Here is a 26,134-nt window from a genome sequence, read left to right as displayed (position 1 = left end):
ACGCAGGGAGGACCCGGGAATCGAACCCAGGTCCCCAGATCTCCCAACTGCGAGGCAGCAACGCTACCCACTGCGCCACCGTGCTGCCCTAAACGAAGTCTTCTCCTTTAAATATTTGTTAATCCTTATAAGAGGCGCGCTTCTTCCTGGGGTTGGACAAACATGGCCGTCATTGCGTGGCAGTGATCAAGGCGATTGTCCCTTCAGCCCCCAAAGCCACATTGACCCGAGTCGGATGCGGAACGGAACGGTCACCCCGGCACACAAATCAACGGTAATCATCGAGAATCTGAAAAAGTCAGAAAAGTATTTATTATTTACTTCATCAAATGGAAGGATTACGATTTCTCTCTGTGTATCTCCGTGCTTGAAGTGAGTCGGTACACAGCAGTACAGATACTGGCACGTCTTCCAATTTCAAAATACAGTATCTGACCTCTATTTACAGTACCGGCACCTCTTCGTGAGCCGAGCCGTTTTTGGGCATAGGCAGTCTAGGCAAGCACCTAGGGTGCCCTCTTGTGGTCTGGATGCATTATAGCGGCATTCGCAAATTGTGAATTCGAGGTCCTAAATACTTCTCTGTCCCAAGTCCTGTCAGTCTCAATGTACTTGGTGTTTCCTCTCAAAGCTAAGCAGCTGGCGGGGCGCCATTTACAATTACGTTTAAGGCAGCAGAAATCTTAGAACCGACTCTGTTCATGCTTCATCAAGAGGGACTGTCCAGCTCTTCGATCGAGTTTCATTGTATCATGAGGATCGATGTTTTGCCGTACCCGGTACCTTATAGCATACTGACACCTTTTCGTTAATCGAATCTTTACGGGTGACCAAATACCCCTCTCTCCCCACCTCACTCTTTGATCGAATGCCACTGCATCGACATAAAGACACTCTCACTCTCACCTCGGAGTATTGCACCCTCCACACATCCTTCTGCTGATACCAGCATAGGAAAGACATCCCCACCCATAATTACAACAGCGCAAGTGAGCAGAGAGCTGAGGAGACTTCGTGCCAGCAAAGCAGCGGGTCCAGATGGAGTATCGCCACGACTGCTGAAGGTCTGTGCATCGGAGCTGGGGGGCCCTCTACAGCGCATCTTCAACCTGAGCCTGGAACAGGGGAAAGTCCCGAGGCTTTGGAAAACATCTTGTATCACCCCAATCCCAAAGGTATCACGTCCTAGTGAGCTGAATGACTTTCGGCCTGTTGCTCTGACATCACATGTGATGAAGACCATGGAGAGGCTGCTGCTTCACCACCTTAGGCCACAGGTTCAGACGCCCTCGACCCTCTGCAGTTTGCATATCAGGAGAAGGTGGGAGCGGAGGATGCCATCATCTATATGCTACACCGATCCCTCTCTCACTTGGACAGAGGTAGTGGTGCTGTAAGAATTATGTTTCTAGACTTCTCTAGCGCCTTCAACACAATCCAACATCTGCTCCTTAGGGACAAGCTGACAGAGATGGGATTAGATTCATACCTAGTGGCATGGATCGTGGACTATCTTAAAGACAGACCTCAGTATGTGCGTCTTGGGAACTGCACGTCTGACATTGTGGTCAGCAACACAGGAGCGCCACAGGGGACTGTACTTTCTCCGGTCCTGTTCAGCCTATATACATCGGACTTCCAATACAACTCGGAGTCCTGCCATGTGCAAAAGTTCGCTGATGGCACTGCTATCGTGGGCTGCATCAGGAATGGGCTGGAGGAGGAGTATAGGGACCTAATCAATGACTTTGTTAAATGGTGCGACTCAAACCACCTACACCTGAACACCAGCAAAACCAAAGAGCTGGTGGTGGATTTTAGGAGGCCCAGACCCCTCATAGACCCAGTGATCATCAAAGGTGACTGTGTGCAGATGGTGCAGACCTATAAATATCTGGGAGTGCAGCTGGATGATAAATTAGACTGGACTGCCAATACTGATGCGCTGTGCAAGAAAGGACAAAGCCGGCTATACTACCTTAGAAGGCTGGCGTCCTTCAACATCTGCAATAAGATGCTGCAGATGTTCTATCAGACAGTTGTGGCGAGCGCCCTCTTCTACACAGTGGTGTGCTGGGGAGGCAGCATTAAGAGGAAAGACGCCTCACGTCTGGACAAACTGGTGAGGAAGGCAAGCTCTATTGTTGGCATGGAGCTGGACAGTTTAACATCTGTGGCAGAGCGAAGGGCGCTCAGCAGGCTCCTATCAATTATGGAGAATCCACTGCATCCACTTAATAGTATCATCTCCAGACAGAAGAGCAGCTTCAGCGACAGACTGCTGTCACTGTCCTGCTCCACTGACAGATTGAGGAGATCGTTTCTCCCCCAAACTATGCGACTCTTTAATTCCACCCAGAGGGGTAAACGTTAACATTCAACATTATACATAGTCATTGTCTGTTTTTCTGTTTTTCACCTGCATTGTTATCATTCTTTAATTTAATATTATTTATTGTATCAGTATGCTGCTGCTGAAGAATGTGAATTTCCCATTGGGATTAATAAAGTATCTATCTATCTATCTATCTAAAGAGTATCGCTACTTCCATATCATGAAATAGCTGTTCTTGGGGTAAATTCTAGGATATTGTACCGTGTCAGCCATTATGAATGTAGTGAAAAGTCAAGCAAAATGATATCTCTTATTGGCTAACTAAAAAGATTACAATATGCAAGCTTTCGAGGCAACTCAGGCCCCTTCAGACAGGATGTAATCATGAGGAAGGGACCTGAGTTGCCTCGAAAGCTTGCATATTGTAATCTTTTTAGTTAGCCAATAAAAGATGTCGCTTTGCTTGACTTTTGGGGAAAATTCGAAACAATAAATTAATTGTTTTTAGGCAGAATATATCGAAAATCTGTCAATGCTTTGTAAATTGCATCTATTAAAATATAAATATAAATAAATATATACTGTATTCCCTGCCGTTCTTTCTTATAATTCTGTAAGTGCCTTGAGCATGGGAAAGGCGCTATAAAAATAAAATGTATTATTATTATTATTAAATAAAACCCGTTCCTTTCGACACCTCTCGATGAAAATTGCACTTCTCCATGCGGCAATTCATTGAAGAATAAATGTACCAAATTTCAACGCGTTCATTCTACTGGGAGCTGACTTGTTTTGTCCAGACAGACAGGAAGACATGCTTCTTCACTAGTAGGCATGCATGCAAATGCACCTAAAAAAGAATATGCAGGCTGATCGTACTACGCCCTTTTTGGGGTGTCCAGGGATTGGTATGTCACTTTTTTTCCCTTTAAAACCTTTAGAAGCCTGTTCAACGGAATATAGCAAACACATTTAATTGTAACCGAGCTTCCATAATTTCGCTTATCCCTGCAATACATTCATAAAAATAATATTCCCATAACGGTTCTTTAGAGCAATGCCATAAAAGTGTCATTTTTGATTTTCAAAAGACATTTCCACAAGAAAGCCCCAGAAAGAACCCTTTATTTATTTTGACCCGTATAACAGGCCCTATAGATGACAATAAATAGACAACGTTGCGAAATACAAATTGATTCTTGCTTTAAAAAGGACAATAACTCAGGCAAAGTTCGTGCTTTCTTGATCTCTTTTATCCTCTTACACACTTAAAAATGCTGGTTCTTTAATGACATTTTATGGTTCTTTTCTGGATTGTGTGGTTCCTCATAGAACTGTGACTTGACCAAAGAACCATTTCATTCTGATAGATATGAAAGGCACTATATAATAGATAGATAGATGGATAGATACTTTTTTAATCCCCAAGGGGAAATTCACATACTCCAGCAGCAGCATACTGATACTGCATTCTGGGTCGGGTTCTTTGTATATGAAGCTGATTCTTTGTGATTAGAAAAAATTGAAAAACTTGTATGTAGAAAAACAAACGTTTGATAGGCTATGCATGCAGTACACACTAATACTTTAAAAAATCTGCTTGTGCTGTTGTATGCAGCAAGAGCCCCTTTGAAAATCATGAACTGTTGGTACTTTACAAATCTGTTACCACCTATTCATGATTATTTACTGTATGGACCTTGTTTTGGTTCTAAAAGTTCATTCTGGAATCTTCAGATGGGGAAACAAAAAACGATTCCCCTATAAAGCAGCTCTGAAGAGCCACTCTGGCACCTTTATTTTTTAGAGTGTGCTTTTCTTTACTACATTAAAGATTTCTGTTTTGTCAACATTTTAGGAGCATTTCAAAGCTCAAAGAACCACTTTCACATGTAAAGCCCCCTCTCAGAATGGAATGGTTCTTTGGTTCTACCTGCGCAACCCACTAAAGTGCTATTTGAGACTGCAGTATTTTGAAGAGTGAGGATCATAATAAGTAAACACTGAAGCAGTTCAGGTTTGTGGGGAGAATGTTCTAATTTGCACTTTGTCCAAAGACCATGCCATCCGCAAATACCTTCAAGCCCGTTTACCAAACTCTGCAGGTCAAATTTCAGGGCCGTCTTAGCATCATAGGCCCCTGGGAAAAGTAGTGTGATTTGGTCCCTGGTTTGATAGCAAAACAGAAACATAGGCACCAGAAACATTGTGGCCCCCTGGGCCCACTGGCTAGTGCCTGCTGTGCCCATACCTCAAGACAGCCGGTAAAGCCAAAAACAGCAAAATGCATTCAAACCCTGCAGTTTCATAAAGCAAATCTGCTCCAGGAAAGCACAACACAGCATGACGTCTGCTACTGCGTTATTAAAATCGCATAGTCATTAATTATAAATGGTGTTACAGTTCCATCCATCATCCAACCCGCCAAATCCTAACTACAGGGTCACGGGGGTCTGCTGGCGCCAATCCCAGCCAACACAGCCTGCAAGGCAGGAAACAAACCCCGGGCAGGGCGCGCGCGCACACACACACACACCAAGCACACGCTAGGGACAATTTAGAATCGCCAATGCACCTAACCTGCATGTCTTTGGACTGTGAGAGGAAACCGGAGTACCCGAACACGGGGAGCGAACCCAGGTATCCTAACTGCGAGGCAGCAGCGCTACCGTGCCGTCCTCGCATTGTTACACGAAAAAACGAACAATTCGTTTAGAAACGTCTTGACAAGTATATTTAAATACCAAACAAACAAACAAATAAATAACAGCAAAACGGTCAGGGAGCAAACTTGGACTCGAGACACATGGGTTAATTAAACTACATAATCATCACTCAGACATTTTGTTCAGACGCAGAAAAGCCGTGGATCGACTATACCCGAATAAAAACATATAGATGACCATCAGGAACCCTTCGGCCTCGTCTTTTACATTCAGCAAACCTGAGCTATCCAGATGGGGAGCACTCAGTCGGTCACAGGCTAAATGTGCAAAATCCAGGGGGTTTCATGGAGAAGCATTTTCAAGCACTGCGCCTCAATTTTATAACCCACCGGGTGGAAATGATATTTTCACGGATGCTCTGTTAACTCGTGTGGTCGATTGTCCCCAGCATTGAGCTATGAAACTCAAATCCCCAACTCCGTATTTGAATCGGGCATTTCAGGTTAACTGTAAAAGACTTGTTCATTATAAAACACGCTAGCAAAATCAATACAAATGGTTAGGATCTTTTTAAATTCGCCAATTGTTAGGTGACAGTGAATGTTCTGAAAGGCGCTTTATAAACTACACTTTTGTCCAGCTGATAGGACAGCGAGGAGAATATTTATCAGAAACAGAGCGACAAATCTTCAAATCTTTATTAAATGATTCGAATGGGACGTGCGCGACACGGGGGCAGAACTGATAATCCGGGACATGCAGAACAAGGCGCAATGGTAGCCTTAAGGTTTTGAAAATATTTCTAATACCTCCTCATATTTATGATATTTATGAATCTCTCCGGGCACCCTTGGTCCCCTGACGCTGCAAGTAGCTCGTGGCTGACAGGACAGTGACACTGTTGATCAATCGCTCCCCCCTCCTCCAAACGAGACCTGTTGAGGTTTAAAGGTTAGTGCCGTCCTGTTTAAGCAAAAAGACAAACAACTGAACAAACTCGCATATAAAGTCCAGCAAAGAGCGCGGACGATGCGAAATTAGACCGTCCCGAAAGTGGCCAGCATACCGCGGCGAAACGGGGAGCCTCGAGAGCCACAATGGATGTGCTGCACAGTGCCGGAGTCAGGGTGGCCCAGCACCTCCAAAGCGGCTTTAACGAATACGAGGACTGGTTTATGTTCGCATCCAACGTCGCCGACCTCCACACACCTTATTTCGTCTTCTTTCCTATCTGGTTCCATCTGCAGAGTAAAGTTGGGGTCAAACTCGTTTGGGTGGCGGTCATAGGGGACTGGCTGAACCTCGTCTTGAAATGGTGAGTGGTACAATTGGTACTCGCTTCATCGTGGACACACAGCACTGTCCACTTGTCTTTGTCTCGCAAAGTCATTTTGTATCGCAGCCATGTGCAGTCTGGCTGGCTAGTCACCCTGAAATATAATGGAGTAGAAAGTATAGGATGTCTGTCTGTCTGCTCAGGGCTTTAGGAGTGTAAGGGAATTGAAACACAACAATGCGACTGTAGAAGAGACAAATACGAAATTCAGTGAAATATAAGAACAAAACAGGCTGCACTTCGCTCGATCAAATGTCAATATTATCATTTTTCCGGTTTTATCCGTTTGCTTTGAAAAGCACTTCTGATGCTGCTCGCTGAAAGAGAAGTGCAGTACAGTATACAGAATAACAAATGTGGTTTAACTGCATATTGCATAGAGCTCATTATAAAAGACACGATGTAATCCATCTTTCTTTTAAGTTGAATTTCTTTATAAAGGCTTTCGTAAACTGTTTGGTAAGTGCTTAAGGTATACAGTCGGGGCCGACTCTTGCATTTTTGCCATCCTAGCCGAGAATCTGTCTAATTTATCTGTATACATATATAGCGCCTGAGAGTTTTGAGGGAATTGTTATATTAATATATATATTCGATATAAGACTGGGGGCGGGAGTCACCCTTGGTGTTTCCAGCGTGCAGTCAGGTGCCGCCTCAAGGGGACATTGCGCCTCTAAGGCAGAGCTGGTTGTAAGACCCCAAAAAGAGACAACCGAAAGAGAGTCCACCGTTTAGACCTCCCGTAACTGAAATCGACGAAGAAGAAGGGGGCGTCCCCCTTGGAAGTCGGTTTTCCCGCGTTCGCATATGAAATCCGTCATTATTTTTTGGGGGTTCTCACTCGGAGATGGCCTCTTTCGCGATCGCACATGAAACGACCTATTGGCGCCCCGAGGCCAGTGTATATTCGGCCCGTGCCTACAGCCGTCCCGCGCATATTAGATCGAATAGCACGGGGATTTGGTGTTGCATTGAGTCTGAAGGTTTATAAGTCACGGTCTGTAAAAAAACAATGTCGCCCCAGAATTCTCTTCGCACAGAAGACCGTTCTAGACTATTGCCTAGTTCGCCTGAGTTAGTTGTCTTTAAAGCGTTTCGATACCAATGCGAGATCCAACGGTGCTTCTTAATCTTATTACTCTACGTTTCAGCTCATTGCTTAAAAAAGGAACCTAGAATGAAATAAATTTACTAGGAAGTTAATCCCTTAATAAAGCACATTGAATAAAGCTCCTTATGAAAGGCGCTATATAATTTTCTTTTTTTTGAAACCTCGATCGCTAAATGTTATGACGTCACTAGTTTCACGTTTTCTTCTAATTCTGTAAAATTCAATGCCGATGCCATGCAAAGCAAGTCCTGATAGTTCCAACCCTTTAGAAGACCCCGTTAGATACCGTTTTAAGGAGACGTGTGCAAAGCATACACGTGGTGACTTTGTCCGTGTTTTCGGCGTTGCTGCCTCAATGGTGCTTTATCCAAGGGCTGCCCACGCAGTAACCTAAACATCCATCCATTCATCCATCCATCCATTATCCAACCCGCTATATCCTAACTACAGGGTCACGGGGGTCTGGTGGAGCCAATCCCAGCCAACACAGGGCGCAAGGCAGGAAACAAACCCCGGGCAGGGTGCCAGCCCACCGCAGGGCACACACACACACACACAGCATGCACACATTAGGCACAATTTAGAATCGCCAATCGACTTAACCTGCATGTCTTTGGACTGTGGGAGGAAACCCACAGCAGACACTGTGAGAACATGCAAACTCCATGCAGGGAGGACCCAGGAAATGAACCCAGGATTCCTAACTGTGATGCTGCAGCGCCACCATGCTGCATAACCTAAACACTCAACCTAAATTCACCTCTTGTTTTAGTCTGATTTGTAACTAGGCCAAAAACGGTGTGAGACCCCGGTGTTGAAGTCACTTTGGGTCACTTTCTTTAAGTGCCTTTTCCTGGTATATCATTATATAAAGGACGACAGGCTGTAAAGACTAATTGATAAAGAGTATCACTTCATGTTTTTCATTTCTAGGAAATTATTAATTTCTTATTGTGTCTTTGTCCATTAGCAGAATCTTACAAAACAGTGCAGCAGAAAGGTTTATTTACAGAAGTTTATTTGTCCCCAGGATGAAATTTGGCTTACATCACCTCTTTAAATAAATAAACCTGATCAAAGTATGTCTGAACACAAACCAGAATGACTCAAAGGGAAGAAATTTAAAAAGAAAGTAAACTTCTGACTTGGAAGTCCCAGTCCAGCCATGTTGCTGTTGGTATAAAGGACACCCCCCTAGCGTTTCTTGAAACACTTCTGTTGAATACTTCATTGGCAGAAAGTCCTCAGTGCTGTAATAGAAAGGATGTGTAGCATTGTTCATAATGGCACTGAGTTTTGTTTTAATTCCCTCCTTCACTACAACCTCCAGGGATCCAGAGTGTGTCCCATTGCTGAGCCCACCCTTTTGGTTAGTTTGTTGAGTCAGTGGGCTTCCCTTGAAGTGATGTTATAAGCCCAGCACACCACATTGGCCGTCACAGAGCTGTAGAAGACATTAAAGGAATGCAGTGTCCTAAGGAAAAAGAACCTACTGTATTAAGAGACCAGCCAGACCTGCCATTGATGTGGACCCACAAGAACATGTTGGAGTGCACCACCTCTACACCCACGCCCTAAATATTGAATAATGTGATTTTATTATTGCAGTGGCAGACGCCCACCCACCCCGAGACACGACAGGTTGAAATGTTTGCTGGTTAGCAGAAGGTGGGCTGGCCATACTCATAGAAAGCATGCAGACCACGTTCAGAAGAGCCATGCAAATACGTGATGAAACCACCATGACATCTCCCATTTATATAAATTCAGACGAAAAGACCAAAAGCCCATCAAGCAAATGGAAAGGATTACTAAACTGTGCCTGTTAGGGGGCCGTGGATCGTTTCAAGGAATGTATAACGGTACCTTTCAATGGGGGTAAAATGTAGGCCATTGTCTTCTGGTGGGCTTTGTTTTTATCAAACGCATTAGTCACAGACACTGGTATGGGAAGTCGTCCCCAGACAGGCATAGGGTTTTATCTTTCCTCTCCACCTTCTTTGTTTTAGGGTCCTGTTTGGTGAGCGGCCGTACTGGTGGGTTCATGAGACCGAATTTTATGGGTCTTTTCAGCGCCCTGTCCTCAAGCAGTTCCCTGTCACATGTGAGACTGGACCAGGTAAACCACCGGGGGTCTCCTGAAGACAGATATGTCCTAGTAATAGCATTGTTTGAAATATAAAGAGGGTCAACATAGACGGCTCTGAGGGCTACTGGGTGCTCTGCCAGAGTCTAAATGGTCATCGCTCTTAACTTTTGTGGCCTTGCTGGCCCAAATGGCTGCTTGTTTATTTTAAGCTCTTTTTCTTAGTAGACATTAAAGACTTCCTTTTGTGATTTTTTTTTTTTTTTTTTTTAACAAGAGTTTGACATGATGTTCTTTGAAGGCAGAGAGTTTGGTTTATGTGGAGGGCTGCTGCAATCCTCCTTGTTAATATTAACTGACGTGTCACACACGTTTCAAAGAAGTGGATTCAACCTCTAGTCACCTTCCATACACTCTTAAAAATAAAGGTCCTAAAATGGCATTTCATTGGTTTCTGCATTTTCTTCTAGAACCATCACTTGACAAAGGACCACTTCATACTGGGAAGGGTTCTTTACACATGAAATTGGTTCTTTAGGCTTTGGAGAGGTTCCTAATATGGGGGCAGAATAGAAATGTTTAGTGTGCAGTGGGCTACTGATGGAGCAAGAAATCCAGAACTGAGCCTGTGGTATTGTATGCAGTGAGAGTCCTTTTAAAATCTGACACCCATTGGCATTTCATAAATCTCTCATCTATTCATAAGTATTTGTGGAACCTGTTACAGAAGTAAGGGTTCTTTCTGGAACCTTCATGTGTGTGGATGATCCTTTTGGGAACTAAAAATGATTCCCTTATGGCATTGCACTGAAGAGCCACATTTGTATTTTTATTTTTAAGAGTGTGGCACCTCTCCTGGCAGTAACAGGCTGAGCGGGAGTAACCAGACTTCCTTATCCCAAGTAACACTCTTCTTCTCCCACCTGAGATGGAGAAGGAGGAATGTCCATCTTCACTAAATACTCAGGGTTAAGGGAATTGCCGAACTCCTCACCCAGTAAAGTAGATTACGAACAAGAAACCCTGCATTGAGCCATCATTTCAAATCTTTGCATGCACAATTTTACACTTCTAGTATCTACCAAAGCTGAAATGAAACACACAAGATGCCGTCACTGGACAAAACGCTAGCAGATCTGGGTAAGCATCAGCTGCCCAAGGTTTATGAACTGAACTCCGATGAAGGATCTGGCAGGAATGAAAGGTGCTAGCCACAGTGGTGCAAGTCAAGTTGGGGAGCAGGCACTAGTACAGCACAATGCCACACCCACTACATGACAAAACAACTCAGGATCCCAGTTTGCAACCCCCCCAGGCAGACACGCGGTCCAGTCCCACCCTCTGGAAATGACGCTCGATCTGCCACAGCCAGGTGTTACGTGGGCAACCCCTTGGCCACTCGGGTCCCCAACAATGAGGATCTTACGAGCCGGATCACCCTCGGGGGAAACGCGCCACATGGCCGTAATGCCGTAACTGACGCTCCCTCACAATGCAGGTAATGTGCCTCACTCGGGACTCCATGAGCAACACAAAGTCAAACCAGCGGGACCCATGGATTTTCCAGAGAGACACAGTACCAAAGGAGTCCAGTCTTCGTCTCAGGTCACTGGATAGCGTCCATGTCTCACAAACAGGAAGCACCAGGACTCTAAAGACTTGGACCTTCGTCCTTTTGCACTGATATTGGGAGTGCCACACACCCCTTTCCAGTGACCTCATGACCCCCCCCCCCCCCATGCCCTCCCAATCCATCTACTGACTTCATAGGGTGTTGCAGCACAGTCTTTTCATGTGCAATGTGCCGTCTTGAGTCTGTGCCACACTATGTTGCCTTACATTCTTCTCAACGTCCTTTACACATAAAGTACCCCCTTTCTTGGGGCAAGATTGGATTAAGGGGATTCATTTAGACTAAGTCCCAGCTCAGCCACTGGCTCCTCATCACACCCGCATCCAGTGTGAGAGCTGAACTCTTAATGCTTGTATGAGGACCCAGCTTGCAGTCTGATTTAGGCGAGTGTCGTTGGGAGACGTTAGTGACTCATTGTAGACATGTTGTGTTTCATTACTGTCAGGAAGCCCCTCCGGTCATGCCATGGGGTCTGCTGGGGTCTGGTATGTGATGATCAGCGCCATTCTCACATTGGCTTCCCAGAGGAATCACTCCACTCTTCAGACTGGGTGAGTGTTAAGGCAGGGAGCTCCATTTTTATGAAATATTTCTTTACCAGTTGTGCTGACATGTTCCTTGTGACCACCTGAATGTCTGTTTGTTTCCACAGATGTCTACGGGTGCTGCTTTGGTCTTTGTTCTGTGCCATTGAGCTCCTGGTCTGTATGGCTCGGGTGTATTTGGCAGCTCACTTCCCACATCAGGTCATTGCTGGAGTGATTTCAGGTCAGTCCCTCAGTCACCTCAAGCCATCCTCTATGATTCAGAGTTGATTCACTGGGTTAAGTAAGTGCATGGGTGGATGTGGTCACTCACTGTTTCATTAATTATAAAGACGTTTGAGTTCTGTCACTGCATGCTGACTGTCAGATATGTCACTCCACATTGAACCAGAACAAGGCAGCTTGCCAAGAGTCCTATGATGATCTTTCAGGTCTGACAAGAGGGTCCATTCTGCCCACTAGATTTTATAAATCACCATTCATCTATATCTACCACATCATCACTCCATCCTAATATCTATTCTTCCTTGCAACTATTCCTCCCTTTTTCCACGGAGGCCTTCCATCTAGCCATTCATCCACCCAAGAATCACTACAATGAACCATCTGTCCTTCAGCGCAGTCATCTATCCAAGCAGCCATCCATTTTGTAACTTGCTTTTTCAGTTCGTAGTCATGGGGAGCAGGTTCCTATGTGCATCACAACAGGTGTAAGAATGGAGCACCAGTCTGTATACGTACACAATATATAAATGGAAAATCATTAATTATTGCATAAAATGAAAAATATTATAGTCTTCTATTTTTCTTTAATGTGTTATGAAATATAATGCCAATCATGAGTGTGTTTAGCAGTACTGTGCCAAAAATTTGACAATCTCAGGCTGAGGCTCATTGAGCCAGTTAGTGTATTATAGCAACATCTCCCCAGCAGGGGGTGCAAAGCAGGCACCAGCCCTGGGTGGGACAGCACCTCAGTGCAGCACACACTAAGGCCACATTGGCCAAGTTAACCTAACTTGAATACAGCTGGGATGTGAGAGCAAACCTGGAGGAAAATCTGACACAAACAAGGTGGAGAACCTGTGCACTCCACTGGGTTGGGATTTGAACCCATGGCTCCAGAGATGGAAGGCAACAGCCACCCTCCAGCTATCCAAGTTCTAAACCAACTTAATCTATCTGAGATTATGGAGGATGGAGCCTATCTTTGTGTCATCAGGTGCATGGCAGGAACATACCCTGGACGGGGTGCCAGTTTGTTGCAGGGCATACTCACTCACACCCCCCAAATCTGGCCAGTTTAAAGGAGCAGGCTAACCTTAAGGGCAAATCATTGAGATGAGGAAGAAGACCAGACTACCCAGAAAAATCCCACATAGGAAATGGCCAGAGGCAGGTTTTGAACCTCTACACCGTGATGCAGCAGCACCATCCACTGTCCCGTTGTTCCATATTCTGTTACAGAGCAGCCTCGCTAAATGCAATGCACCCCATTACACACTCTCAAAAGCACAAGACAATCTCATATCTTTTAAATAACATATTTACAATAGACAGTTTCATAATATGAATATTTGTATACATATGTCTATTTGTGTGTGTGTGTCTGTCTCTACATACAGTATATAAATGTTGTTACACATTGTCATTAAAAATAAGATTGTTCTAGTAGGGCTACCCATTTAAGACAGTTTTAAATCTAACTAATCATTGTAACGTAACATTTGCAGTGCTCTGTCTAATGTATTTTGTAATGTATGCAGTAATAAAATACAATGCATTTGTCATTCCAGCAGATGGTGCATCACAATTTTTTTGTAGTAATTAAATCCATTGCATTCATTATTCCAACAGATGGCACATCACAAATGTTTGTGGCACTGCATTTGTCAATCCAATAGGTAGAACATCACCAGACTTCTGTAGTAATAAAAAAACATTACATTTATCACTTCAACATATGGCGCATCACAAACATCTATAGCAATGAAATGCATTGTATTTGTCATTCCAACAGATGGCGCATCACAAACATCTATAGCAATGCATTTTATTGCTATAGATGTTTGATGCATTTGTCATTCCAACAGATGGTGCATCGCAATGCATTTTTCATTAAAATAAATGGCTGCAATGTCTCTGTTATATGCCATTTGGTATGGGATTTGAAGAAGCAGTGGTAATGTTTGGTGACTCTAAATTGACCCAGTGTAAGAGAGTGAGGGTGTGATGGATCAGTGCCCAGTCCAGGGTTAAGCCCTGCAAAGATCAGCTCTAGGTCCCCAAGCCCCTGAACTGGATGACAGAGCTTGGAGAGGGCTGTGTTACGTTAGATAATAAAGGTGAAGGAGTTGAGTACTGTAACTATACATCGGCGGTAGATATGGTGGATGTAAACGTGAATTTTTAAGAAACCAGGCTTCTGTCTTAACTGGGTTATGTGTGTGCATGTAAAGGCACTGACTGTGGGTGGGTGTGCTTGTGCCCAGCCTCCACTTACAGGGTGTGTCTTACTGCTGCTGCCAGGTCACAGTGGCAGGAATGTCCACAGGCTTACTTTTTGTATATCGGCTTATTATCTGCTCCATGAGGTTGACCAATGGTTTGCTTCTTGTTAATGTAGGCATTCTGGTGGCAGAATTGTTTGACAAAATCCAGTGGATCTATGGTGCCAGCCTCAAGAAGTACGTCATCACCACTGTCTTCCTCTTCAGTTTTGCTCTGGGTTTCTACCTTCTCCTTAAGGTCGTAGGAGTGGACCTTCTGTGGACACTGGAGAAAGCCAAGAGGTGGTGTGTGCGGCCTGACTGGGTCCACATGGACACCACCCCATTTGCCAGCCTGCTGCGCAACCTGGGCACGCTCTTTGGCCTGGGTCTGGCGCTCTCCATCAATGCTCCGCTCTATCAGGCCAGCTACAGAGGAAAATGGGTCCATGGTACCCCCTTCAGGCTGGGCTGTATAGTGGTGTCTCTGTTGGCTTTGCGTTTGCTGGACCTGGTACCAATTCCCGAGGAACAGGAGCTCCTGCTTTATGCCCTTTCCTTCTGTAAGAGTGCAGCGGTGCCCCTAATGGTGGTATGGGTTGTCCCTGGTTGTCTATCACAGCTTTTCACTGTTAAGAAAAAGAAGGCACAGTGGTGACCAGTAAGTGGACAAAGGGACATTTTAAGCATTGAATGGAGACAATATGGTGTTGACTTGAATGCCTTAAAACTGTGAGATTCAGCTGCCAGTGTGACCCATGGAATGCAAAGTGCTTGTCAGAGGAGCTGGTGGGGTTTTGGAAGGGGGCAGGAGGTTAATGGAGTTGTGGGGTCAAGCTTAAAACATGGACAATGAAACCAAGCAGTCATTAAAATCCTCCAGTGAGTGCCTCTCTGCTCTGGTTTTGCCTGCCCTGTGGACCCTGTGCTTGGGCAGGGTGGAAGGTACCAATCACATGACCCAGAAAATAATAAAATCCACTTGGGACAGTCATGTGTCATATGAAGAACATCCATCCACTGTCAGGAGGGTTACTAGGGTGGAGCAGCAGCCTGGCATAGGGCAGGGAAGATCTGTGGAGGGAACAGCAGTGATATGAAGGTGGCTGCAGGCCTGTACTGTCCATGATGACAACCCCCCCCCCCTCCCCCCATCCCAACACCAATTTTTCAAATTTCTGCTCAACACCCCAGCATAATAAGCCTGCATATTCACATAGAGTACAGTATAGCTGAATTATAGAAGGGGACTAGAAGGAAAAAAGCCATGTTTACATATAGAAACCCATTATTAATGACAGATTTTCTACACTTAGTAGCTGAGGAGTTTTATCGTTTTCTTTGATGTTAAACCAAATTGAAAATTCATTTATAAAATTTGTAATGTTTATATATAGTACTATACTTCTGATTTTCATCTTGTAACAGTTTTAAAGAGCCTTCTCAATATCAGGAATTAAGACAGGGTCTGATGTTAAGGTGCCTGCTGGCCTGACACACAATAAGGGGTAATGACATTTAAACATCAGACCACCTTACGATTCTCTGTAACTGTAAAGGAAGGGAAAAAGGAAACAGTTTAATCATTTGGTGTTTGGCTTTTCTTCTGTTATTTTGCATTTAGAAAAACATGCAGTAGTGTGTGATTTGCATATGCAAGAATCTTAAATGTATTTGTGTTTTAGCTACAGCTTTAAATTCTTAATTACACACTCTTAAAAATCCTGTTTCTTTATTTGCCCTGCACTGGGTTGTGTGCGTCTTCATACCTCCATTGCTTGCCAAATGACCATTTCATTCTGGGCCCGACTCTGTGGACATGAAGTTGGTTCTTTGAGTTTTTCAACGTTCTTAGTATACAGAAAAAAAAACCCCAGAAACCTTTAATGTCCAGTAGGCGAGCTACAGCAGGTACAACACATCAGGAAAACCTGAGCTCTGGCCTGTGGGATTTCATGCAGCAGAAGTCCTCTTAAAATCATAAACCATACACAGATGTCTTATCGTCTATTCAAGGATATTCACGGACCCTCTTACAAATCAAGATAAAAGGTTCTTTCCAGAACTTGCACGTGGACGGTTCATTTGGGAACAAAAAATGGTTCTCCATCTCAAGAACCACTCTGACACCTCTGCTTTTTGAGAGTGTAACTTTAGTCGTTTTTCCTATTAATTCGTCATTGCTGCCACCTTAATTGTACCCTGACAATTAACGACAAGCACAGCAGACGTGGGGGGCAATGACTTTAGTGTAAGCCCCACTTGGTGCATTTCCGTGTGCTTCAAGAGTTATGCACAGAAACCTGATTTCTAAATTGCCATGTAGACCCTCATTCCGATTAGAAGGATTGCGTTATTGGTCTCAGAGAAACCCCAGAGACGTGCGTTTCCACACAAATAATCCAATTATGCTGTCATGTAAAACCAAAGACGGGTTACTGTTAAGGACGCTGTAGTCTGCGCATGTCTGTTGCGCTCTGCAGTCTGCGCAGGCATTTTGCTTTGCAGACGTTTTCAGCAGCCACGGGTACAAACGTCCACTACATTTCAAGAGGCAAATGCTTGGGCGATCGCGTTATTCCTTCTCCTGGCTGAAATTCTCTGCCTCAATATTTCAGAAATCTCTAAATTTATACTGATGAGGTGAACGAACACAGCCAAAAAGTATGGTTACTTTTAAAAGTAACTAATAACCTAACGCAACACTTACAGCAGTGTAAACAATGATGATATAGCCCTTATCCCGTAAGTACGTGAACATATCTCGTACGTAGGGGATACTTTGGAGATGTGCTCACGTACAAGTTAGATTTGAGAAATACAAACGTGCGCTTCGAGGCAACCTAATTACGCCTTTACCAAGCTATGGTGGTACAGTTTGACGACACTCCCATCTTTTGTAGCGCTTTGATATAACAAGCAGACGGGTGGGCTTTTACCCATTAAATGAGTATAGGATGGTTGAAGATGGGTCTAACTGCAGCCTGCAATACCCTGACGTACGTTGCTCACAATGTCAGTCACGAATAGCCCGTCGCATGCCCCGTTACACTATGATTAAGATTAGGGTTGTGGGAGGGACATCTGACTCAAAGGGTTTAGGTTCGTACTTTAGGTTTACAGGTATCCGTCTGCACACTCGTACGGAGCCCCTGAGTGGATATGGTGTAATTTTTTTCTTCTTCCAGGGAAGCAATTTAGAGCGTACAGCTTACTATCTCGTGCCCACCATTTACCAAAGCCTGCGCACCATTCAGGTACTTTAAGGTCGAACCGGCTAATACTGCGTGTGCGCCGCATATCAGATGAGCATCAAATACCACCGCGTGCTACTGTGCATCATTTTTTGGAAACAGGAAATATCATATCACTAAACAATTTGACAGTTTCCTCACACAGTTACATTCCACAGAAATGGGTATTGGAAAGTTTATAAAAGCAGGCTATGCATTCAGGTCATTGGATCCGCGAAGCAGCAACGCTAACCACTGCACTAATTTATCCATCCATCCATTATTCAACCCCGCAATATCCTAACACAGGCTCACGGCGGTCTGCACAGAGCGCAAGACAGTAACAAACACACCCACACACCAAGCACACACTACGGACAATTTAGGATCGCCAACCTGCATGTCTTTGGACGGAAACCGGAGCACCCGGAAGAAACCCACGCAGGCACGAGGAGAACACGCAAACTCCATGCAGGTAGGACACGGGAAGCGAAACCAGGTCTCCATACTGCAAGGCAGCAGCGCTACCACTGCGCCACCGTGCCGCCCCGCACTAATTTATAGTAAAAGGAAATGACATTAGTTATGTAACTACTCGCTTACTAGCTCACAGACAGCCTCCTATTCGCACAAGTTACGAAAGGAATTGATATTTCACATACTGATTGCATGTGCAGTTTGCCCAGTCCAATGCGAGTACACTAATTTAATTCTCTGGTAAACGTCACACTCGATCGTTTATCTATAGAGCTGTGGGATTTAACGTGCATCTGAAGAGTTAAATCCAAATCGGGCCACTTTAACTCGCACCTTTTTCAGACAAGAAATGCACCCTTGTTCAAAAGGCAAACTTGAATATCCTATAGTCAAATCCACTGGCAAACCTGGCACACTGGGTCATCAGTTGCACTGTGCAAAACGAACTGCGATATTTAAAGGGCACAGCAGAGAGCTAAATCATGCTGGGACCGTTTTTATGGTCGCGTTTTTGACAAGATGGACCCCTACGTTAAATTGCAGATGCACATACAGGAATCCTTGCTCCTGCGCCCTCTCATTGGAAAAAGGAAACCTGTAGAGCTGTTTCATTACTTTATCACATCTCATCAGCGCCCTATCCATTGTAGAGAGACAGAGGTGACGTTCTGACAGGTGGTGTCATCTTGTAGAATGGCGCTCTGGATGTCACGAAGACAACTCGCGTTGTTGGTCCTCACCCTGTCAACAATTACTATCTCTTGTTCTGGTGTAAATAACGGGCCTCTGCCACCAGAATGGGGACATGGTACAATCCTGAAATGGGGCAAACATGAATCCATGAATTCAACAGTCCAAATATGATTAGGCCATGGTCTGTTAACTGGTCAAGATCTCAATTGATATGTTTAGTCACCTTTGACACCCCCCTGCCCCTTCCTCGTCCTCTCTGCACTCCTCTCACCTCTTCATCACACACTCTGACGCCTCTGCCTCTTACTATTGCATTTGTTACTCGCTCCACACTGAGGTAGATCTCATACAGGTTTGTAATTAATAACTGGTAACAATTATCCATGATTTACACATGTAGAATGGGGGGGGGGGGGGTTGTGATTGTTATTCTTACATACTTTCTAACAAACTGCCAAACATTGCTCGTTCTACATTATATTTAGCATGCAATGATTTATACAATGACCCATTGTGCTGATATGAATGAGAAATGCATATTTCTAAATGATTAAAGGGCAATCTGCTCTGATTGGCTTATCAGAGTCAAGTGAGAATTGCGTCTACGCAATACAAGGTGCATGTAGTGATTTGCAAAAAGCTTTACTAATTGCCACTTAGCACATACACATTAAGAAAGCGTTTCTCAATCTTTAAGTATTTGCGACCCGAGTTTTCATAACAGTTTTAATTGCGCCCCCCCCCCCCTAACGTTTTTTTGAAAAGAGCCCACTAATACCAATTTGTTCTTTTAAATTAATTATATATTATAGATGCACATTTTATTATACCTACTTAACTTTTATCGACATTTATCTAACTCTATATTTATTTTTCTAATATCAGAATGTAGTTTAAGTTAATTTGTTTTGGTTTCAATAGATGCATTTTTCATATTTTTGATTCTTGTTTTCTTTTTTTCACATCTTCGCGCCCCCCTTTTTGTTACTTCGCGCCCCCTTAGGGGAGCCCACCCCACAGATTGAGAACCACTGCCTGAGGCGTTGCGGCGTTAAGGTTGCGGAGTGCTGAGGCTGTATTACGGGAATGAGTTTGGCGCTTTGACAACTGTATTAAAATAAATGAAAAAAAAACTACTGATTGATGTGCTTATTACCGAATAACGGCGCTGAAAAGCAGACCACCTGGAAAAGCGGAATGACGATCATGATAACGAACATCTTAAAAAGCAACATTAAAAGAAAAAAATGAACACTGAATAAATAACTACTACACTCCAATTCTCATATTATAAACCCCGTTTTTTTGACTTCCGGGTTAGCACCAACACATAGAAACTGGGAATACCGACATGATAAATGATGGGAATTCAAAGAGGTGGGTTGGGGGGAAAACCTACCGCCCCAGGGGTCCGAACATGACTTTATTTGAAAACCGCTATTTTACAAACCCGCTGTCATATCTTTTAGGGTCTGCCTTGCCTCGCTGGCCCCCCGTATTCCTGGTAGAGGAGTGCTCGAGGGCTGTTGCTATTATGGGTGTGTGGCTCCAGTCAAATCATTAAGAGCTGACACGGAGTAAACTTGTTGATTCCGGCGCTTATCTGATCGTTCGCTGGCCCCTGAGCGCACAAGCAGGACGGCCTGCTTAACGGCTAGCGAGTGGGGCGGCGCTTGCGGCTCGAGTTAATGCCCACGTTCGAGCGGCGTGATCACACTCGTGCCAGCTGATGGCTTGGCATTTTCCACGCTTGATGAAACTTCAGCAAGATAACAAAAGACAAAGGGGCAGAGACGGAGGAGCCCATGTATAATTACTTCAACATATATCGCCTTTCATTCCGATAGAATAGCCCTGGAATGAAAACGTGAGCTGCACGCCAATACGACCGAGCCAGGTTTGTGGTTTACTTCTCGTTGTGCCACCAGTTAAAGCTGACGATAAAACACCCGCACGGTCTGGCAGACTATCGGTCCAAATGTCATGGTGCGCGTTTTAGGATCCTCAGCCTTAATACCGTAAATCTCCTTTAAGTGGCACCAATGAATACGGCAGAAGTCTTTATTACAGGGGTCCTCGGGTGGGGTCCTGGGCATGTGCAGTGGCTGCAAGCTTTCGTTCCAACCAGTTTTGAAATTAATTAGAAGCCGAGCCTAGCAGATAATAGAACTTGGTGGTATTTCACTATTTCTTTGCGCATTCATTCTTCCAAGACAAAAACTGTACATTTTTTTATTTTCTGAAAACTCTCTGAGAACTTCATTCTCCCTTTCTCCCTCAATTTGTTTCACAAAACAATTGTCTTAAAACAAATCCTTCATGATGCATGTGCAGGGGTTTACATGGAAACCCGTTATTTGGAGCGCTGCGGGTTTCTTTGTTGTTTGTACCTCATTATTAATTGAGGGCTGCGGATAATTAAAACCCAAAGGCATCAGTTTAAAACTAAAATAGGCAATTAAGGTTTCTGGATTGTAACAAAAAGCTAACTAAAACTAATCCCAAAAATACTGTTTTATTAGTAAATGAACAGGTTCTGATTATGACACTGGTTGAAGCGAAAACGTGTAGGCACTGCTGCCCTCAGGACCATAACAGAGTACCCCACTTTATTGTATAAAATACCTTTCAATGACAAAAAAACTCTCAATATTTGTTTAAGATGGTGCCTTGCATCTATAAGCAGTCTGGGTCAGGCAACGAGTCCTTTTTTATGAACTCCTTTCTAACCCAAGCTGTCTCCCACCTTAATAAAAGGACAAAGGTCTGTGTGTCTGTCTGAATATCTGTTTGTCCATCCTCTTGCTATGTCTCTGTCATTCCAACAGATGGCAAATCACAAACATATATAATATAAAATGCATTGCATTTGTCATTCCAACAGATGCTGCATCGCAAACATTAACACTGCTTTTACAAATCCCATGCCAAATGGCATATAACAGAGACAGTGCATTCATCATTCCAACAGATGGTGCATCACAGCAACAGGTTTTTGTCCCAACCAATTCTGCTTTAAATTGAACTCTTCAGTGCGGTTCCCAAACTATGTGGACCCCTTTTGTTTCAAGGCACGTCTGTTTTTATTTGGCCTTTTAGCTAAGCCCTTACTTCCCAGTTTCTGTGTTTTGAGGTCAATGCAGTTTGGGCATTCTTTAATGAGAACATACAGTACCTAGTGTTTACATGTGTTACATATAGATAATTTTGTTTTAATTTAACTCAGTGTTTATGATTTTCATCATCATCTTCATTTGGGTTTTCCAGGTGTTGCAGTTATTTAATCTGTTATTTAGTATTGAACACCTGGGCATGTCTGACACTGAAGCCTTTCCTCATTCAGTGTGTCTGCTCCGCTCAATGTTAATTGTCATTATGAGGATACAATTAAGGCAGCAAACTTCAGAGAAATGCATGACAGCAAAGGGGAACTGAGCATTTATAGCTAAAGCAAAAATGAAAATATTTATAACTGTTTTAGCAATGTAAAAGAAAAAAATAAATGACTGTCACGTGACACACCTGGATGGCTGATCTGCAGACAGGTGGGCCACTTTAACCGACACATTCAGACCTCTGCCAAGAGAGAAGAGAAGGGCAGCAGTTCTGAGGGGGCCAGGAAGTGGCTGAACTGTCCTAGTCTGCCCCCTGCTAGTGCTCACTGGTTACCGAACAGCCACACTTGTCAATAAAATTCCCAAGTGCGGGTGTTTTGCTCAAAGGCCCAAGGCCAAACAGTCCTAATCTGCTCCTGCCAGGGTAGCTCTGTAACAAATTAACCAGCCGGTGTCTTATTTTTCCTTGTTTTATGTTTTGCTGAGCACAGAACTGTGAGTGAGCCTGTGGCGGCCATTGTGTCCCATACTGCTGTCTCAAAGGTTCCTTTCACACTTGGCACTGTTGCCAAACATTACATAATAAGAAGAGCAAATGGGCTGAGTGGACAAATCAGAGCTCCTAATCAGGGCAATCGGGGCGCTAAGGAGCCTTTTAATCAGGCCAGTAAATGAAGTCAGGCAGGGCTCTTTGTGCTCAGGATGGAGGAAGATGTGTGTGTGTGTGTGTGTGTGTGTGCGTGCATCTAAATCTGCATATATGTGTGCAGCAAAATATGGGCACCAACCCTGGGTGGGATGCCACTCATGCACACCCTTGGGGCCAGTTTGAAATTACCAAGTGACCTAACAGGCATGTCTTTAGATTTTGGGAGAAGAACCAGAATACTGGAAAAGGAAACTGACCAAAACACAGGAAGAACATGCAAACTCCATACAGGCAGTGGCAAGGCTGAGATCTGAACCTGGGATTTCCGAGCTGTGGGGCAGCAGTCCTCACCATTGAGCGGCCCATCATCATACATTGTGTCTTTTGACAGGTCTGAAGCACAGGTCTCTCCTCTTCCTCATTGCTCAGTCTTCACTGCTTACTTCATCTTTCCAAACGTCCTTCCTTTCTGCACATCATTTCCTTCCACACGATCTTCTTCACAGGAATCTTTTCTCCGTCGTGTCCTTGATTGTTTCCGCTTCCTCCGTATCGAAAACTGCTTTATTTAAGGAAGGCACAAGGGAAACCACCTCAACCATTCCTCCCTGGTATGTCCCAACCATAAGGCAATATGTCCTCCTAAATGCAATGTGGCACTGAGCTGGCACACTGGGCATGCTATATAATTATACAACTCAATCTATAAGCAGGGACTCCATGCCACATGCCTAGGTAGAGGAACAGGGCCGGGCATTCCCAGTGGCACACACTTATTATATTTAGTAGACACTCCCTGCTCACCATTCCTTAGTGTTTCATCACCGCCACACACTCTGATTGTGTTTCTTGGACAGTAGCACATGCAGAGAGCATGACAGCAGCATGAGGAGCACATGTGCCCAGGGCAAAGGACGAGAAGATGATGACGTTTGTTGATTAGGAAGGAGACACCCAGCATCTGCCAGTGCCATCAGGTAAGTTCACATGAAACAGAGATCAATGTCACACAGAAAAGGGGACACTCGGCTTGGACAGAGGCACAGTGTCATATCATACTGCTAAGGGAGTGTGCCCTGGAAGAGCGGGCACCAGTCCAGGGAGGTTAGGACATCTTAAATAATCAGTCGAAGACAGGAGCCCAGACACTACGTATGAGAGCACATTGTAGGGAGAAGAGTGTCAATGATCACACCAGACAAGACAAGAACCAGAAATGAAGATCTCAGTAGAAATGTTTGTGACACTGGGCGCCTCTGCAGCTAAAGGTGGGTCGGCTCCTGGGGATGATAGGATTGGCTTCTTGAAAACTGAATAAGAACAGTGCGAGTCCTCTTTGAGGAAAACAAACTAAACAAAATAATAAGATTACATGAATTATAATCAGCACCTTGAGTGACAAGCAAGCCATCAGTGGAAGAGAACCAAAACACCTTAAATGTCTTTTCAGTGGTCTTCCATAGCAAATCTGTGACACTTCAAACACTGATAAGTGTTACATAAAGCAAATGGAAATATGTAGACGGATATAAGAGATGCTTTATAGTAGATGTAGGTGCTATCTGATAGTGAAGGAAAGACACTCTTTAATAGATATATAGATAAAGAAGGATCTGTGAAAAGCACTGCATAATAATATAAAATAATGTAAGTAGACGTGAAAAGTCAGTCAGTCAGTGTCTAACCCGCGTAGTTCAGAAAAGGTCACAGGGGGTGCTGGAGCCAATCCCAGGTAGCATAGGGCGCAAGGCAGGAACAAACCCCAGAAAAAGGCGCAAGTCCATCGCAGGGTGAAAACACACACACACACACACACAGCACCCAAACCACATACACATACACACACAGCTCAGCCACACACTGGGGCCAATTCAGGGTCACCAATTCACCAAACCTGTGGGAGGAAAGTGGAGCGCACAGGGAGAACACACAAACTCCACACAATATGGATCTGGGATGTGAACCCTGGTGTCCTTACTGTGAGGCAGCAGTGCTACCACCGTGCCCCTCACCCCCCGATGTAAAAGGTGCTATATGATGTATATGGGAAATGTGCCATTTAATATGTGTAAGGTGTTATTTGAAATGCATAGAAAAGATCCTGCTTAAAAGGTAGAGAGATGTGAAAGGTGCCATAAGATAGGATTATAGAAATGGCACCACATAGTGGGAGTATGCAGATGTGTGAATTTCCCCCCGTGGGATTAATAAAGTATCTATCTATCTATCTATCTATCTATCTATCTATCTATCTATCTATCTATCTATCTATCTATCTATCTATCTATCTATCTATCTATCTATCTATCTATCTATCTATCTATGTGGAAAGTGCTACATAATACACAAATATCAAGAGAAAGAGACAACTGTGAATGAGCTGGTAGTGTTTCAAATTAAGGCTCAATATGCCTTATTATTAGTTATAGTGCTGTTAGCTATGACAAGCGTAGGCCTGGGGCAGCTTTAAAGGACACCAGTTATATCAGCAGAAGGGCCCTGGCCTACCTGCCTGCCTGCCTACTTGCTTTGTTTTGCACTTTTGCCAGTCAAGGACGTCATGTTCTCTGAAGGAGCTGAATGAGCAGGCAGGCAGAAGACTAAACAAACATGCAGGGCCTTTAACTGTGTGACTACTAGGCAAGCTGTCAAGCTAACACATACACATAGAGTATACGCTCTAGGGCTCATCAATACCTTAGGCAATAAACTTAAAGTAAAATGCATTATGATACCTAGCTAGTCTAAACTACAGTATAACAGAGCTTAAGAGTTGATTATCGAAGGCTCAGGACTTTTCCTTTACAAATGATAGATAGATGGATAGATCTTTATTGTCATTGTCACTTTTACAAAGGAACAACAAAATTGAAGGATGCCTGTGAAGTGACCGGCAGCTCAGCCTTCATGCTGGCAAGTCAGAGTGTGCAGCTGTCTTTGTTCGCAGGCTTTCACATTAGCACGCATGTAAACAGATATTTTAAATAGCATTTAAGTTCACATGCCAATGCTTCTTTATGTATCATAATGATAATAAAGTTACAGCAGAACGTATGAAACTAGTCAGTTTTAAGATACGTAAGAATCGATTGTTAAAAGGCGTGTATTTTTCCTTTCTTTCAAGCAGCCAGGAAGCACTACAGGATGTCAAGGCCATCCACAGCTTGGCCTTATCAATGAAGCTGCGCACTGCCGCTTACTGGCACGGCCACTTATGATTTTAGCCTTAAAGAGTGTTAGTGCAACAGGTAATTGTAAGATTCGATTAACTAAAACGCCATTGATCCTTAAATGCTGAGGATTAGGATGTGGAAACAAAGGGAGGGCTAATCAGGTGATGCCCAACACCAGGTGGCAAATATGTCTTTCCAGCCAAAGTGGTTATTATGGGAAGATGGACTGGGAAGGAAATTTGTTATGAGAAGTTCTGCTGGGAAAGAGATTGTTATGAGAAAAGGTGCTGAGCAGAGAGAAACCCTGGAGAGCAGATGATGGGAAATGGTGTGGGGGCGGTCATTTTGGGATAAGAATTGTAATAAATTTGGG

At 44.0% G+C, this 26,134-nt stretch overlaps 1 protein-coding gene across 1 annotated transcript; it reads left to right on the top strand.

Moving 5' to 3' along the window:
- The first annotated feature begins 5,964 nt into the window (after positions 1 to 5,964).
- Positions 5,965 to 15,923, top strand: LOC114664729 (glucose-6-phosphatase catalytic subunit 1-like). The gene is made up of 5 exons (XM_028818963.2): positions 5,965 to 6,316; positions 9,458 to 9,567; positions 11,613 to 11,718; positions 11,820 to 11,935; positions 14,339 to 15,923. The coding sequence occupies exons 1-5, from the start codon at positions 6,099 to 6,101 to the stop codon at positions 14,857 to 14,859; spliced, it is 1,071 nt and encodes a 356-aa protein (XP_028674796.2). The 5' UTR covers positions 5,965 to 6,098; the 3' UTR covers positions 14,860 to 15,923.
- The last annotated feature ends 10,211 nt before the right edge of the window (positions 15,924 to 26,134 follow it).

The sequence above is a fragment of the Erpetoichthys calabaricus genome, chromosome 14 (assembly GCF_900747795.2).
Source record: "Erpetoichthys calabaricus chromosome 14, fErpCal1.3, whole genome shotgun sequence".
NCBI classification, from domain to species: domain Eukaryota; kingdom Metazoa; phylum Chordata; class Cladistia; order Polypteriformes; family Polypteridae; genus Erpetoichthys; species Erpetoichthys calabaricus.
Note: the sequence above shows the minus strand (reverse complement) of the source record. Positions and strands in the feature narration are given on the sequence as shown.

What these genes read in the sequence shown, in the direction of transcription:
- LOC114664729 (XM_028818963.2), top strand. Translation starts at nt 6,099, where the DNA reads ATGGATGTGCTGCACAGTGCCGGAGTCAGGGTGGCCCAGCACCTCCAA. An exon ending in CTGAACCTCGTCTTGAAATG is followed by an intron (nt 6,317 to 9,457) that starts GTGAGTGGTACA and finishes TCTTTGTTTTAG; the next exon opens with GGTCCTGTTTGGTGAGCGGC. An exon ending in CACTCCACTCTTCAGACTGG is followed by an intron (nt 11,719 to 11,819) that starts GTGAGTGTTAAG and finishes TTGTTTCCACAG; the next exon opens with ATGTCTACGGGTGCTGCTTT.